Source organism: Hordeum vulgare, chromosome 7H (genome assembly GCF_904849725.1).
Source record: "Hordeum vulgare subsp. vulgare chromosome 7H, MorexV3_pseudomolecules_assembly, whole genome shotgun sequence".
Classification (NCBI taxonomy): domain Eukaryota; kingdom Viridiplantae; phylum Streptophyta; class Magnoliopsida; order Poales; family Poaceae; genus Hordeum; species Hordeum vulgare.
In genome coordinates this window covers 452,685,129-452,701,447 of record NC_058524.1, presented here as the reverse complement: position 1 = coordinate 452,701,447, position 16,319 = coordinate 452,685,129, and the positions used below count along the sequence as shown (strand labels likewise).

At 45.5% G+C, this 16,319-nt stretch overlaps 1 protein-coding gene across 2 annotated transcripts; it reads right to left on the bottom strand.

Annotated features, from left to right (window-relative positions):
- Positions 1–390: 390 nt before the first annotated feature.
- LOC123406989 (putative E3 ubiquitin-protein ligase UBR7) lies at positions 391–9,351 on the bottom strand. Of its 2 annotated transcripts, XM_045100012.1 has the most exons (5): positions 9,040–9,351; positions 8,791–8,949; positions 3,844–4,104; positions 2,377–3,009; positions 391–789 (listed from the first exon to the last, which is right to left on the bottom strand). In XM_045100012.1, the coding sequence occupies exons 1-5, from the start codon at positions 9,133–9,135 to the stop codon at positions 700–702; spliced, it is 1,239 nt and encodes a 412-aa protein (XP_044955947.1). In that variant the 5' UTR covers positions 9,136–9,351; the 3' UTR covers positions 391–699. The 2 variants fall into 2 exon arrangements, with proteins under 2 accessions (XP_044955947.1, XP_044955946.1); XM_045100011.1 differs by having other exon boundaries at positions 774–3,009; positions 9,040–9,307.
- Between the last annotated feature and the right edge of the window lie 6,968 nt (positions 9,352–16,319).

Here is a 16,319-nt window from a genome sequence, read left to right as displayed (position 1 = left end):
TATGGATTTAAGGCGTACCCTGATGCAAAACAGCAAATTTAACCGGTCAATAGCACGTCCGCAGGGGTTTTGCCAAATCAAGTTGTAGAGGCTCTCATTGCTCTCATGGATGTCTATTAAGTTGTGGAGTCAGTTTTGCCAAATCCAGTTGTAGATGCTCTCAATGCTCTGATGGACGTATATTAAGTTGTGGGGCCTGTGTTGAAGCCGTGTTGGAGTTTCTACAGCCACAATCACTTTGCTAATAGAGCGGCAAACATTGCTCAGCAGCAGCAGCCCACACCCCAACCCACGTCCAAACAAACAGCAAAGCCGTCACCAAGTACGCCAAACCAAGAGTAGTTCTCTGCTGCAGCAAAAAGTGCGCAAATAAAGAACAAGCCAAAAGAATCAAAGGGCAGCACAATGGAGAACACATTTTTGGGCAATAGGAATCACCACAAAGTTCTGATCCAAATGAACATTGCAGTTCACTCCACCGGTCGCTCGGATCACTACCACGAGCTGACTTTGAAACATCTAGCACAACTACGATGAGCATTACAGTACTAGATAAACACGCCGTGGTGGCCACAGCATAAGTTAACAGTACCCACACAAGACGGTGGCCAGATAACAGTTGGAAAGTTTAGCTTAGCAGCAGCGGGGCATTAGGCTCAACTCAACCCGCTCAAGCAAAAGACCTGGAGCAATTGATGCTCAGGATAACCTCTGCTTCTTCCTAGCAAGATTCTTGAAAATAGATTGTACGTCATCAGATGTGACTGTTTTTGATGGATCAAAGGATTCCTGCTCAAAGTCACAAATAAACACCCATCAGGTACATGGACAAAAGAAATGAACTATAAATATGCATAACAAACTATACAACTTAATAAAATAAGGAAACAGACGTTAATTTTGCCATCATGTTGAAATAGAATTGTAGTGAACATAAAGCACATGGGCAGATATGAACAATGAAATGGAATTTTTTTTAAGATAATGAATGGCAATGCAGATATACATATCAAAGAAATTCAAATATACTTATACACATAGTCAAGAAAAACTTTCATATGCAGAATAACAAATTAGTGAAACATGCATGCAAATCTGAGACTGCAAATGAGTTATGCAGAACATGTTGGATACTTGCATCCCTGCTAGAGAACCCTGATCCTACACCATGCAGGCCTGTGGCTGTGCATTCAGTCCTATGGACCCAGCAACATTTAGAACCAACCAAGCACCAACATTTAGCACCAACGGTTATGCATGAAGTATCTATCTTACCAAAACACAATGTTCAAAACCACCCATGTTTGATCATGCATGTTGTAATGATATTATTTTTAACAAAAAGGACTTGCCTATTTCCTTGCAGGTTATTCATATGGCTACACATTGGATCCATGCATGGTGCTAACTGCATTGTCTGGAGACGCATGATTCTTTGTTCTCTGGGTGCAGCCACTTGATGGTAGATAAGACTACTCAACCAATTTGGATGGCAGTCTAAGTATATGTGATGCATGAGCTGTGGCATAAACTCTACTGTAGTCTTTATCGCCTTTTAGAGTCTGTTTTTCTTGCTTTTCACTTGTACAGTTCCAATACTTTGCAATAAAGATGGCTGAGTGCATCAATCGATGCAAAGGCTAGAGGAATTCCCTCATTTCCAGAAGGAAAAAAATCTGATAGATGCAGCAGTTCTGCCTGGCCTGATTTTATTTGATAACATGTGCCATGAAGCATATTTGGTAAGGAAAAATAATTGTATTTTTATAGATTCACCTGGGCATGTACGCTATGAGATCTTAATTAACACCGCTTAGTGTATGATTCACATCTCACCATCAGAATTTCTTTGAATAATCCATTCTCCTATATTTAGAACAAGGAGCAGAACTTCTAAGATTTAACCAGAACTATATGAGAACTCACCAACTCAGACCAAATCAACAAAAGAAACTGGATGTTGGCCATGTAATTAGGTATTGATAATAAAGCCATGCCACCATGGTTGCTGCCGGGTTATTTGATTAGGTATTCGTTGCAGCACTTACTTTTAATTAACCAGTAACTAGATCATGTTGCTAACAATAACTGACTCTACTATATAGCAAATGGACAGTGGTGATTTAAAATCAGAGATTTACTGTGACTAATATAAGATATTGTTATTGTTGTATTGCTCAGAAGCTAGAAGTACTGATGGACTTTGAACTATGCTGACATTGAACCCTTTCTCTGTATTAGTATAGGTGTTGGTCTAATTTCAATGAATAGATAGCACAAGCATGAAGGCACACAAGCTACAGGTATCAGTGCATGTAGAAATAACCAACAACTTACAGGCAAGTGAGCAATAGTCAAATAAGCAGAGAATTTTACCATGAAGGATTGAAACTCATTTTTCATGTCATTGATGCCACTCAGAATCTCTATCTTCTGGACATGGTCAAGTGAATTGATGAAATTAGCTTCAGCTCCTTCCTGCTGTTCCAACTTCTTCTCCCTTTTCTGCTTAGCTATCTTCTCGTATTCCTCAATAGAGTCCTCCTTATCAGTAAGATGTGCAATGCCTCGTTGTGCATAGAAGTTGGTGCATGTTCCACATTTACACAGGGTCTCTCTCCAGCCTTTTGACATGAACAGGGGCATAATTTTCTCTGAATCAGCTGATGTTGTATTTATATCCACTCCTATCTTACAGTTGCCACCTGAATTGTCACCCAAAATGGACTTATCTGAAGCTTCAATGTCTTTTGTACAGTTCTCCTCGACAGAGGTATTTTCAATGCTTCGATGGTCTACAGGAGCACCGTTTTCATTTTTCTCAGTATCAACATGACCTGAAGAACCTCCTTCCATACCATTTGAATCAGCAGTAACAGCTTCTGACACAGACTGGTTACTAGAAGCCCAGATCATATCAGGATAGAGTTTCAAGAAATAACAAACAGGCGAACATTGATGGCATATGAATTCTTCATACAGTGGCTCCCCTTCCTCATCTTTTGGTATCTAAAATGCAAGGAAGTCATTAAGCACAAACCACCTATGAATAACTGAAAATCTGTAGTACTAATAAACAAAGCAAAAACATGTATTAATTAATAGCAAAGCAGATCGCAGCACCTGCTAAAGCCTCTAAGCATTAATATGGGCTATATCAATACGTAGGCTTAGTTATAGGACTGATGAAGAAGAGATGCTCAGTTGGAAGTAACATAACCATTTTATGGGCAATCATACTTCTAGGGGGGGCAGGGGGAGGAGACAAGTCAAGAAGCTATGTAGGTACTTCTAGGGGTGGAAAGTCAAGTGCAGTAGCAAGACAACACTGAAGACGAAAATTCATTTGTTTTCTACTTTCACCAAGTAAGGAAGGTAATGAGTAATGACAGACCAAGAAAATGCGCCCTCCATCCCACAATGTAAGATCATTTATTAAGCTAGGGGGGGGGGGGGGGGTCAAGAAGCTATGTAGGTACTTCTGGGGGCGGAAAGGCAAGTGGAGTAGCAAGACAACACTGAAGACGCAAATTCATTTGTTTTCTACTTTCACCCAGTAAGGAAGGTAATGAGTAATGACAGACCAAGAAAATACACCCTCCATCGCACAATGTAAGATCATTTATTAAGCTACGTTAGCTTGAAAACGATCTTATATTGTGGACGGAGGGAGTAGCACATTGGCTGCTGATGCCATGTTTCTGAAAATCAAAACCTAGCAGCAGCACTAGAAAACAGTTCAAGGTATATGTCATACAAAATCATGCAAACATTCATAAGAATCAACACTTGAAGCAGTTAGCACATATGATCCCCTTAAAAAAAGTGTGGAAAGTAGAAAACCTTCTCCAAAGAGTCAAGCCCAATATGATCTTCATGAAACCAGTCCTCACAAATACAGCACTGAATCATTTCAACTTGCTCCTTGGCTTCTGGATCAGGATAGGGCCTACTGCATGTGCAGTAGGAACCCTTGAAGTTCTGATTATAAGAATTTGCTGGATTTTCAGGATCTTTCTCAGGGCTAAGTTTGCAGAGGTGACCTCCAAACTTTGAGTTGCCACAGTCACAACGAAAATTTCGCTTCGTCCAAAGTTCAACAACCTATAGAAAAAAACAAGGCAAACTTTCTAGGCATTAGTTATGCACAATTACAGACAAGGTTACAGAAGATAGTAACTGAGTAATCATCATGCTACATTTCCTGAATTCTATGTATGCAAATGGGAAACAAACTGATTGGGAGGAAAATTCAAAACAAAATTATACAAGTGATCTCATGAACCATAACACAGCACCACATTTTCTGCTAAAAAATATCAGTGTACTGAAAAGCATGGCATTGCCTGGTCCGATCTAACAGATATTACCACGAACAAGATTCACCCCTAATTTTATATGTACATACCTCCTGAATAAATTATCTACACCGGCAATAAATATGTGCACAATTTCAGCCTGGAGACCAATCTTACAAGTTAAAATTGTGTTGGGCAGAGCCATGGTTTTTAAGGCATCAGGGCGGCCTGCGAGCTCGAGACGTCCACCTCGCCTTAGGTGACTGTAAGGCATCCGCCTTAAGCTTTAAGGCGTCTGAGGCGTCTGCTTAGGCGTCCAGGTTGTTGCCTTGGTCCATTTTGGACGCCTTAGCTTGCCAGGCAGGCAGGGGAGCTATTTTAGGCAGGAAACAAAAACGTTGTTGGTGCCAACAGGTAAGAGGGGAGAAAGAGAGAGAGAAACAGCCCCAATCCACACACTCCTCCCCCTCCTTTTCTCCAGCAGATCTGCTTCCTCCTCTGCAGCAGATCCTCTCCGGCAGCTCCCCCACCCCCCATCTCCAACAGCTCCTCCTCTCCAGCAGCTCCTCTTCATCTCCAGTACAGCAGCAACAAGCAACAGCAAGGAGCCAACTGCCAACAGTGTAAGGTATACCTCCCTCGCCCTTCTCCCACACCCTCCTCTGCTCTCTTTTTTCTTTGCTTGTTGCTCACTGTTTTGTGCTAGCTGCTTTGCTGGTTGCTCACTGCCTCACTTATAGTGGTCAGTGCCTTAGTGGATGCCTGGATGTTTAGAATAATGCATGATGGGCTCTTTGGTTGACTAAAATAATGCATGATGTTGTTAGTGATAAGTTTAATGCAGTAACTTTTGCTACTATGCTAGAAGATCTGTAGATTATAATAAGGAATGATGTCCAGGTTGGAATTATGGGTATTGGTGAAAACCTGGCAACATCAATAATGTTGTATGCAATCTTTGTGGCAAGATAACTTCTGGAAGGGATCAAGAGACACAAAGAGCATCTTGCTGGCAGGGGGGGGGGGGGGGATGCAACAGGTTGTCCAAAGGCTACCGCAGAACTGGGGAGGAAGATGTTAGAATATTTGGAAAAGAACAGGAGAAACATAGGACAGCCAGATGATGATGATGTAGTGGAGGTAGATGCAGCAGGGACAGTTCAAGCCTCCACTACAAGACCAAGTTCAGGGACAGCAGCCAAGAACAAGAAAGCCTTTGCGGTAAAAATTTCAGGCAAAAAGTGTCAATCTGTTGCAGCCAAGTCAATTATTTCCATGCTTAGGAAAAAACCTGAGGATGTTGTTGATGAAAGACGCTCCGGTTGCTCTCAAAGCACCATGGAGTCCAGCACAAAAACACCGGAAGAGAGGCACTATGTGAGTATGCAGTGGGCATTGTTTTTCTATGTGTGGCATACCTTTCAATGTTGCAAGCTCTAGGCAATTCCAGATTGCAATAGAAGCCTCTTGTCAATATGGCTCGGGTAACAAGCCTCCTTCTCCTCATGAGCTGCGGGAGCCATTGCTTAGGAATTGTGTGAAGGAAACAAACAGTTGAGGGTGAAGCACGAGCTAGCATGGAAGCAATATGGCTGCACACTAATGTCAGATGGCTGATCCGATAAAAGAGGACGCCACTTGATCAACTTCCTTGTAAACAGCCCGGCAGGCACTTACTTCTTGGAGTCGGTTGATGCATCAAGTGAATGCCAAGATGCTCAGATGATAGCAGATTTGCTAGAGAAGAGAATTGAGGATGTCGGTAAAGAGAATGTTGTCCAAGTTGTCACCGACAATGGTGCTAACTACAAGGCAGCGGATTCTAATGCAAAGGATTCCTACACTATATTGGAGTCCATGTGCATGCCATTGCTTGGACCTAATGTTGGAAGATATAGAGAAGCTAAAGGCATTTAAGAAGCCTATTGCACGGGGTAAACGAGTCACCACTTTCATCTATAGGCATGGAGGAAGGCAACGGGTGGGCTGGATCTTGTGAGACCCGCAGCCACTCGCTTTGCCACATCTATTCTTGCTCTTAAGAGTTTGGTCAAGCACAAGCAAGCATTGAGGAGTCTATTTACATGTCAAGCATGGGTTGGAAACAAATTGGCCAAAACTGCAGCCGGTTTGAATGTGCAAGACATTGCGCTTTCAGCGGATTGGTGGCATGCAATTGAGGACTGCCTTAGAGCTTCAGGTACACTACTTCGAGTGCTTAGGCTAGCGGATGGTGATGAGATTCCTGCCATGCCAGAAATTACAGCACTAATGAGGTTCGCAAAGGAGAGGATCAATCAAGGTTTTCCCCACCAAAACAAGCAAGCTTTGCTCAAGAAGATCATGAACATTGATGACAAACGTTGGGAGAATCAAATGGATCATCCATTGTATGGGGCTGCTTTGTTTTTGAACCCTGGAAAATACTTCCCTATTGTCGAGAGTGGTGATGATGCCCTAATTGGGGAGCTAAGAAGTTGTTTTAATGCATGTCCTTGCACAAACAGTACTTGATGTCAATGCTCGCAACAAGATTGATGCACAAGCCGTTGTCTATGAGGACAAGCAAGGACCCTTTGCTAATGTGATGGCAATCAATAACATGGTCAAAAGAAACCCTCGTAAGTGAACTAAAGTTAATTTCAGCAACAAGCAAGTTAATTTCAGCATGTTATTTTCTGTACAAAGTACAAACTCCTAATGCATGTGTGTGTTTATTTTACCATTTTAGTTAATTGGTGGCGTTCATATGGTGGTCGGGCAGTTGAGTTACAAAGGTTTGCAAAGCATATTGTTAGTCTTTGTGCTTCATCATCCGGTTGTGAGAGGAATTGGAGCACATTTGAATTTGTGAGTAACTTCTTTGTCTTTATTTCAGCAAGAGCAAGTTAGTTTCAGCAAGTAATCTCAGCAAGTTATTTATTCACTCTATTTGCTATTCGTACTTGTAAACCCATACCAAGAAAAGGAACCGGTTACAACACCGAATCTTGAATGACAATGTCTTTGTTTCATACAACCGGAAGAACTTGGATAGGTTTCAAAAGAGGCATGAAAAGATGGGTAACAATAGCTATGACCCTCTAGTCATTGAGGATTTTGATTGGGGCAATGAGTGGGTTGACCCAACAATACCTCCACCCCAAAGGTGCTCTAGGGGGCCTCGATGACATTTCATGGGAGCTTGTTGATAAGGCTGTTGGTGCAAGTTCGTCGCTGCAAGGTCGCAACTTTCCTAGAGCTAGCACCATGGCAAGGGGGGGCTCAAATGTTAATGTCCAGTACCAAAGGCAGCGCAAAAGGGCTGCTCCGTCCCCAACATTTCTTCATGAAGATGATGAAGAGGATGACCAAGAACAACAATCAAGTATCCCCAATGGAAAGGATGATGATTCAGACTTTCTTCAAGATGATGTTGATGTGACCCATAATGATGAAGATCAAACTGCTGCTGACCGAGATGGCGAAGACAACACAAATGCTACCATGGATGAGTTCGATGATGGCTATTGAGAATTGAGAGTGGACAGCCTTGCTTATGATCGTGGGTTTGGAACCTAATTTATGTTGTGAACCTAATTTATTTTGTGTTGCGGACCTAGTTTATGTAATATGTAATGCACTCATGTTTGTCATCTTGTTTTGCACTTGTTCTGTCATTTACTCTTTTTTTTACCAATGGTGGTCTATTAATTAAGCCTAGTTTTAACCATATATGATATATGTTCATCTTTATGCAGATTTCTATTGTGGAAGGAAGAAATGGGAAACAGGATGGGAGGAATGGATGCTATGTGGGCTCAACAACCAGGAAATTCAAGGTATGAATCAGTTTTATGTCTACTTATGGCTGCCATATTAGTCCCCCTAGCGCCTAATAAAAATTGACTAAGGCATCGCCTTGCCTCGCGCTTTGAGCGCCTGGACGCCTTAAAAATATAGGTCAGAACTGAGAAGTGGATAAACCCATTCAAGTCACTATCTAAGCACCATGGCAATGGTCATTGTAAAATACCAGGAAAGTGCTTAGTAAACTGGGATCCTAGGTTGACTGACTAGGATCCTTTTATGGTAACTATTGTAGGCTCCATCAGTTGAACTAAACAAAATAAATCTCAAATGCACTGGCAGCCTTGCATGCACTTCATATGCAGCATAAAGCACCAAAAACCATGAACAATCCAGAGAACAGCATGTCACAGCTCAGTAAACTACTTAAAAACGTCTATGAGTTGCTGACGATTCAGGTACACCCTAAAAAAAATGCCCCTCGTACACAGCGCATAATCAATCGGGAATAACAACACAAAGGTACTCGCAGGAAATCTAGATCCACAATTCCCCCAAATACTATTCACCCTCATTTCGTTGGCTGCTCACTTTTCAGACCCCTATGAACGCTGATCCAGCTTCGTACTGGTAGCTGAAGTTCAAGCGAACAGCAAATCTCCATTTAAAGCAAATGGCTCTCTAGAAGATGGGAGAGGATCACCTCATGACCGTCGTGGCAGGCGAGGCAGCAGGCGGTGCAGACCCCGGCGACGCCGTCGGGCACGCAGGTGAGGCAGGAGAAGACGGCCTGGCGCTTGAGGTAGCCGGCGCCGTAGGTGCACTCGTTGCCGTCGTCCCCGCCCAGCACCAAATCCGCCTCCTAGGGTATGGCAAACAAAAGGTGAGCACCGCCAGATCGTGCTAAAAAACGGCAGCGGATGGCGAGAGCGCGTGGTCGTGGGGGGGTTACCAGCTCCTCGGCCTCGATGCCGTCCAGGTACTCGCCGATGGTGACCGTCGGCTCCACCTCGTCCTCGAAGGCGGCGTCGATCCCGTCGCCGGCCATGGCCGACCTAGGGTTAGGGTTTGGTGCGTGGCGGTGCGGAGCGGAAGCGCTGGGCTCGCTTGCGTGCGTGCGTGCTCGGAGATTGGGGTTTGGGGGGAGCGGATATGGGAGGGAGGAATGGCGGAGGCGAGATTTTAATGCGTCTTTTTTTGCCTCCGCGAATCTCCGGGGGAGAGGTGATGCGGATGGGGAGAGGGTTTCTGGGTGGGGACGGCGGACGCGGCTGGTTTGGCGCGCGTCTGGCTGATATGTGGGGTTGGGAGGGTGGGTGCGACGTGTCAGTGGGAAGATCGCGCGCAGTGGATATTTTTGTTTTGTTTTTAGAGGGCGGGAGGCGTGGCTTTTGGTTTCCCGCCACCGCGGTTGGACGGCCGAGGAGCCCGCCGTCGCACGAAGGAGAGCAACGCGAAGAGAATCTGTAGTGACAAAGAAAAACCATGCACACTGCCTCCGTGAGCAAGCTTCCACACGCCAAGATAAAATGTCCTTGCAAACACATCCAACACAATAAGTTACTCCCTCCGTCCCGGAAATCTATCGCACCTGGTCATTTTGCAGAAACAACCTCGTTTTTTGTATTCAATCCGCACTCCCGACTCGTCTTTGTCACTCTGCTCCCCGCACTCACTCTCCTCACCCCTCTCAGCTATCGCCTCGTCGTCGCCGTCATCGACCGCCGGGCTCCTCTCAACTATCGCCTCTCCCCACACCTCTCCATCGCCGGCCGACGTCCTCCTCTCAGATCTCGCCACTCCCCTTGCCTCTCCGCCACATCGCCTCGCCTTGGCGTCGCGACCTCGGTTCGCTTCTGTGTTCCACAAAAAATCGAACCTTTTGTTCCAAGCCGGCGACGAATCGCCGGATCTCGCATCAGCAAGGCGGGATCTTCTTCGCGTTGTCGCACGACGACAAGCTGGAGGCGTCGGCGCGGCCCTTCGGCTACGGCAGCAACGGTGACATGGGTTGGCTCGACTACATCTTGTTGTCCGTCGGCTCTAGGTCCGTCGCCGTCGTTGTGGGCGGCGCTCGAGGAGTACACCGACGCGGTGCGGGAGGTGGGAGCGCGGGTGCTGGAGCTGATGGCGGATGAGCTCGGCGTGGCGGAGGAGAACCGCGGCATGCTGCGGCGGATGGCGACCCCGATTCCCTCTTCGTCAATGTTGGGGACTCCCTCCAGGTAGGCGACTGCTACCACACCATTACCAGCTCCATGTCAAATTTCTAGCAATCCCACAAAGTGTTAGTACTGTGATTTGTGATGGCAAGGAGTACTGTGATTTGGAGTAGGAGTAAATCATTACTCTGTAGCTGTAGAAGAATAAATCCCTTTTGTGGTCTAGAGTGATGTGATTTGGAGTAGGAGTGCTCGTTGTATTTCTGCTAATGGAATTCAGTGTGTGTAAAAAATTCAGTCTGCATTTCTGCTCATGGAATATGAATTTTCCTCAAGTGAAGTTGTTGGCTAACCGATGGACAAATCTGACGATGCTTTGACAGTTGCGCTAACCACACAAAGTGTGTGACTAGGTTGCATAGCTTTTCACCACCAGTAACCTGTAGGAGTTGATGTTTACTTGTTGGGTTAAGATAGAGTACGGTTTAGATACCATAGGAGTATTACTATTCCCGCGTAGAGTAATTTTTACTGAATTATGAAACTCTTTTTACTGAAATTTTACTATATATGTACAGTAAGTAAAGAAGCTAATTTTTTCTGCTTCAATTTTTTGCAGTTTAGTTTCTTCTCGGTGCTGCAGCTTCTTCCTCATCATGCAGGGACGGCGAAGACGAGCTTCTGACCACTTTGGGTATTGTGATGCTTTGCTATGTGCCATAGATAGTTCATGCCTTATTTGTACATTATGATTAGCAGTATTTGGAGTAGTAGGAGTAGGAGTTGGAGTATTTGGAGTAGGAGTAGTTCTTTCTATTGCTATGGACAAATGTTCAAATTAATCCAAATATTCTAAATTAAACATGCAAATAAATTCCAACAACTTCAAATAAATTCCAAAAAATTCATATAAATACCAAAAAATTCAAAAAGGACATGAGTAGATTATTGTAAAAGGACTTGAGTAGATTATGATAGTACTCCAAATTGTGGTAGTGACCATGTAGTGTAGTGTAGTGTAGTGACCAGTACTATAGTGTAGTGAAATCTAGACCAATTCTTTCTTCAGATTATGCAGTGAATTTGTAGACTTAAGAATCTTTTAGTCGCATTGTTCTTGAGACACGATCTACATGCTTAACCTACGGTCTGCATGCATGCCTGATCTGATCTAGTGATGTGAATTCACCACCACAAGTCTCAAAGACAATAAAAAGGGAAGAAAGAGCCTTGCCATAGGTACAAGGTGTGTGTGTTGCACTTGAACAATCGTCCCGGTTTCTATTATGTGTTTTATGGTGTTTCTTTGGTGGTGTCATGGTGCTTGACGGAGGTCCTTTGTTTTGTGGTGTGTGTAGGAGGATGTGGGCATAATGAAGAACATGGGCTCCGACGCCTACCGGTTGTCCATCTCCTGGTCCAGGATTTTCCCAGGTGTGTGCGAGGTTTGATCCCTCCTCAAACCACAGCAGCTTGCTAACTTTTAATCCAATATTTTTTTCCGTGGATCAAAGGTAGTTTGAGATGTTGAGTTGTGTATGATAAAACTGTAGATGGCACTGGGAAGGTGAACCAGGAAGGAGTGGACTACTACAACAGGCTCATAGATTACATGCTCCAGCAATGTAATTGAATTCTCTACACATAAGCAAGCAGCTCTCAACATCAGGGTACGAACTTCTAAGCTAATTAAACCATGTGATGGTGGATTAGGCATCATCCCGTATACAAACCTCTACCACTATGACCTCCCGCTGCCGGTACACCAGCAATACCTAGGCTGGCTAAGCCCAAAGATTATGTAAGCATCTCAACATTTCAGACAGTGGTTTCCTCATTTCAGAATTGAATTTAAGCATGCCTTTTGTTTTTCTGGTTCTTCTAGACGAGGAGGCAGCGACACGCCAGATGAGGAGCTTGGTGAGGTGTTGCCGGAGGCACTGCAGCTTGGTCAGACACTAGTCCGGTAGATCATGTCTTCCAGAGAAAATAATCATGTTGAGATGATGCTGTTGGAGATCAGATGGACAGAGGGGGGCCCGGCGACCAGGGGCAGGAGCTCCGGCGGCCGGCGGCGGAAGGCCTGGAGCAATAGCTCCGGCGGCCGGCTGCGGAAGGCCTGGAGCACGAGCTCCGGCGGCCGACTTCTGGCAAGAAGGTGGCTGGATAAGGAGCTTGTGAGGGGAACCGCGAGCAGGAGCGGAGATCGCGATAGGAGCTAGGATCGCGGGTGTCGTGGTTTTGTCACGGCAGATGTCCTCGTGAAAGGACTTAGTGTTGGAGCCATCGCACCTTGGTGGCGACTCAAAGGGGTTATGCGGGAGCGAGACAGAGATTTACCCAGGTTCGGCCCCTCGTGAGGAGGTAAAGGCCTACGTCCTGCTTGGTGTTTGTATTGATGATGTTTCGATTACAAGGGGGCGTAACTCGCGTGACCTAGCACTCGATGATTTCTAACCTACCCTCTCCTTCCCTGGGACTCGCCTTTATATACAGGTCGAGCCCTTAGGGTTTACAAGAGTCCTTTCCTTTACATACATTGTGATTCTTCCTATCTCTAAGTCGCCATCTTTCCAATACTTGGAGATCTTCCCTACAATGGACTTCTACCGAAGGTCCTGAACCGTCATACGACTCCCGGCCTCACTAGGCCAAGGCCGAAACCACTTGGAGATGAGTCGCCAGCTTGGGTGACCCGGCCCAACTAGGGCGGGTTACCCAATAGATAATATCCCCAACATTAGGCCCCAGATTGACTTGAATGTTTTCACGCCAATATCCTCACCCAGTTAGGGGCGATTCATCTCACTCTTTTTACGCACCATGCACTTAAACCGCCATCTGTTGCGGAAAAAACTCAAGTCGCCGAACCACTTCTTGTTGGCGCCTTCTTATCCCTTTAATCTCGGAAGAGATGATGACGTAATCCCCAACGAATCCTTCGGTATCGCTATCCCAAAAATTTTGGGCGCCATCATGGCGAATCTTTATCTTTTGGCAGTTCCCGCTCGTGGCGCCTCGATCTCAGCGCCTGACCCAATAAATAGGCGGGAGGAGGGGGCAGGGCGCATTTCCACCTACCCATCTTGTCGCCCCCTTCTTCCTCGCCGTCGCACCGAGAGCCTCGCCGCCACCCGAGAGCTTCGTCGCTGCCCGAGCACTTCGTCGCCGCCGAGAGCTCCGCTGCCGCTCAAGAACTTCGTCGCCGCCCGAAAGCTTTGCCGTCGTCCGAGCACTTCATCGCCGCCCGAAAGCTTCGCCGTCGTCCGAGCACTTTGTCGCCGCCCGAGAGCTTCGCCGCCGCTTCGAGAACTTCGTCGCCGTCCGAGATCTTCGCCGCCGTCCGGGAGCTGCTGAACGTGCGACGCTCGCCGCGAATCTTTCTTCGGACGCCTCCAGCTACATTTACTAGGTCACCCTCCCGCCATTGAAGGCAGATCTAAGCTTCTCGAGGTTCATGTCCACTGTTTCTTTAGAACATCTCTAATAGCTTTGTAATTCCCGGCTAGTTGGTGGTGACGATAGTGAGTACAACAACATTCTCCATACCCTTAGTTGCTTAGCCTTGATTTGCAGACTTAGAAAGGATTTCACCAGATCAACTGTACTGTTTTCATCTTAGTCATAGGCCGCTTTACCCAGACCTTTTCGCATTCATTTCTGCCTGTTTTGTAGATCCATGTATTACTGCATGTCGCGTGAAACTTGTTTATAGATTCATACTTCACCATTTTGGCGGACGCTACTGAAGCTCTGAACCATTTTTCCTTTAAGTAGTAAGAATTTCATAAGTCGCCCTGGTATCCTGACCCGGACCCTTATCGGCGAGTCAAAAAAACTCCCTCAGCTATCAGGCAAATTGTTTGGCGAGTCAAATGAATCTGTTTCACCATTTAGTAGGTGCTTGGCGAGTTAATTTACCCGTAATTTTGTCCCTTTGTAGCATGGGCACCGTTTAAAAAAATGATTGGCTCCCGACCAAGGTTGATGATACTCCCCTTAACAACTGTGTGAAAACGAGGAATCTGGACCCTCAAGAGGTTATCGGTTGGCGTTCCGGGTTAGGAGAGGAGATCCCCAACCCGAAGGAAGGGGAAATAGTTGTTTTTGTTGAACACCTTCAACGGGGTTTTAAACCGCCCGAATAAAAATTCCTCAGAGATGCCATGACCTTCATGAATGTACGCCTCCAGGACTTAGGACCCAACTCGATAAGCAATTTATGTCAGTTCCAAGTGTTCTATGAGGCCTACTTGCGGATGGAACCTTCAGTTCCCTTATTCTGGTATTTCTTCCATTTGATTCGCCGGACAGAATTTTCCAATGGTCCTAGCTTGGAGCTTGGAGGTGTCAATGGTCAACATCGCAGGGATAGTTCATTCCCGTCACTCGCCATGCCAAGCCATCCCAAAGGCTGGTGTGAGTCTTGGTTTTACTGCCAGGAAACTTCGCCTGAAGGTGAAAACAAGCTTCTTGTCTATAAGGAGGAGCGTCTTCCAACAAATTTCAAACTCCCAGACAAGCTCACCGAAGAACAGGAGTCAGATTTTATCCCAGTACTATCCGAGTTAAGATCTCTGACAAACAACGGCCTTACTGGGATTGACTTAATCCGTTGCTAGGTTGAATGGCGTATCCTCCCCTTGAGTCGCCGGGACGGATTGATGTGTGATTTTGACGGTACCTTGGATCACCCCCAGTGCTATTTCCACACGGCACTAACAGAAAATGATATTGTAACCATCATCAAGAAATTGACCGGCGAACCCATGGCGAAGTGCGGCCAAATAGGTCTTAAGCCGTTCTGCAAGATCAACCCGACACCAAAGGTAAATAACTTAACCCGCCTTTACCTTATTTCTTCCGTCTTACTTGAGCTATGACCTCTTATAATAAAAAATGCCATTTCATAAAGGTGACAAATTCTGGTCCAGGAGGCCAAAAAAGATGGCCTTGAAGCAAGCCAAGCCGCCTCCAAAAAAGAAATCCAAGGGCAAGGGCAAAGCCACCGTTACTGAACCATCTGACGCCGACGAATCCCAAGTCGGCGACATACTTTCAGAGGTAAAAACCCATCTTCTTTAACTCGCCATTCATTGTTGATAGTTTTGTGTTTATGCCTCCGTATCTCTTGTGTAGAATGAGGACATTGAAAGCCAAGAAGAATCCGTAGAGGTAATTTATGTTTCCTCCGACTCATCTTCTCCTCCACCTAAGCCGGCCAGGCGAATTTGTGGGAAAGTTCCCTTCTCACACCCAAATGCTTGTTTGGATCCAAATTTCCTTTTGAAGAAAGCGCAACATGCTTCCAATCGGAAAACTCGGAGTCATTTTGGAGACTTGGTGTCCGGGTTACCAACCAAAACCAAGAAAAGGCAAAATGAGGTATCTTTTAATAGCACCTCTTCATTTCCTTTTGGATTGTGTTTATAACTCGCTCACATCTTGAAGTGTTTATTTTTGCAGAGTTATCCTCCTTCATCAGGCGACTCAGTGATGTCAGCACTTCCACCGATGATCCGCGTCCCAGGGTAAGTCTTTTATAACACTTACCTTATTCTGATGATGGTAATGTATGTTACTTTAAGCGCACTCCCTTTTCCTTTTAGGGCTCAGGCGAAGAAAAGGAAAACTGGCGGGTCAGCTCCCATTACAGCTTCGGAGCCTATTGAAAAACCGGCGCCGATCCAAGATAACCCGGCCCAAGATAAACCTGAAGATCAAGTGGATCTCCCAAGCTCGCCCAAGGAAACCATGGAAACGCCTAACCCGCCAAGTCCATTGAAAACAACAAAAGACCCAGATGTTGTGGTCATCACCGACACTCGGTTTTCTAAGCCGGCCTCAGCAGTTTTGTCGAAGCATGTATCATCATCATCAGCTCAACCTGCTATTGAGTATGAACTTTCCAAGGCTAAGCTCTCCCAGTATGAAAATCTTGAATTCAGAGAACTTTGCTCGGCCTTTGCAAATCGCCTGGAGGCGAGTTATGAAATGGAAAAAAGTCTGCTTCTTATGCTCAAGAAAAAACATGAGGTACGTCTTATTGCATATCGTATTATCCTTATTA

Coding starts and splice junctions, on each gene's coding strand:
- LOC123406989 (XM_045100011.1), bottom strand. CDS start 9,135: ATGGCCGGCGACGGGATCGACGCCGCCTTCGAGGACGAGGTGGAGCCG. Junction 8,950..9,039: donor GCATCGAGGCCGAGGAGCTG/GTAACCCCCCCA, acceptor GCCATACCCTAG/GAGGCGGATTTGGTGCTGGG. Junction 3,010..3,843: donor GGCTTGACTCTTTGGAGAAG/GTTTTCTACTTT, acceptor CTTGCATTTTAG/ATACCAAAAGATGAGGAAGG.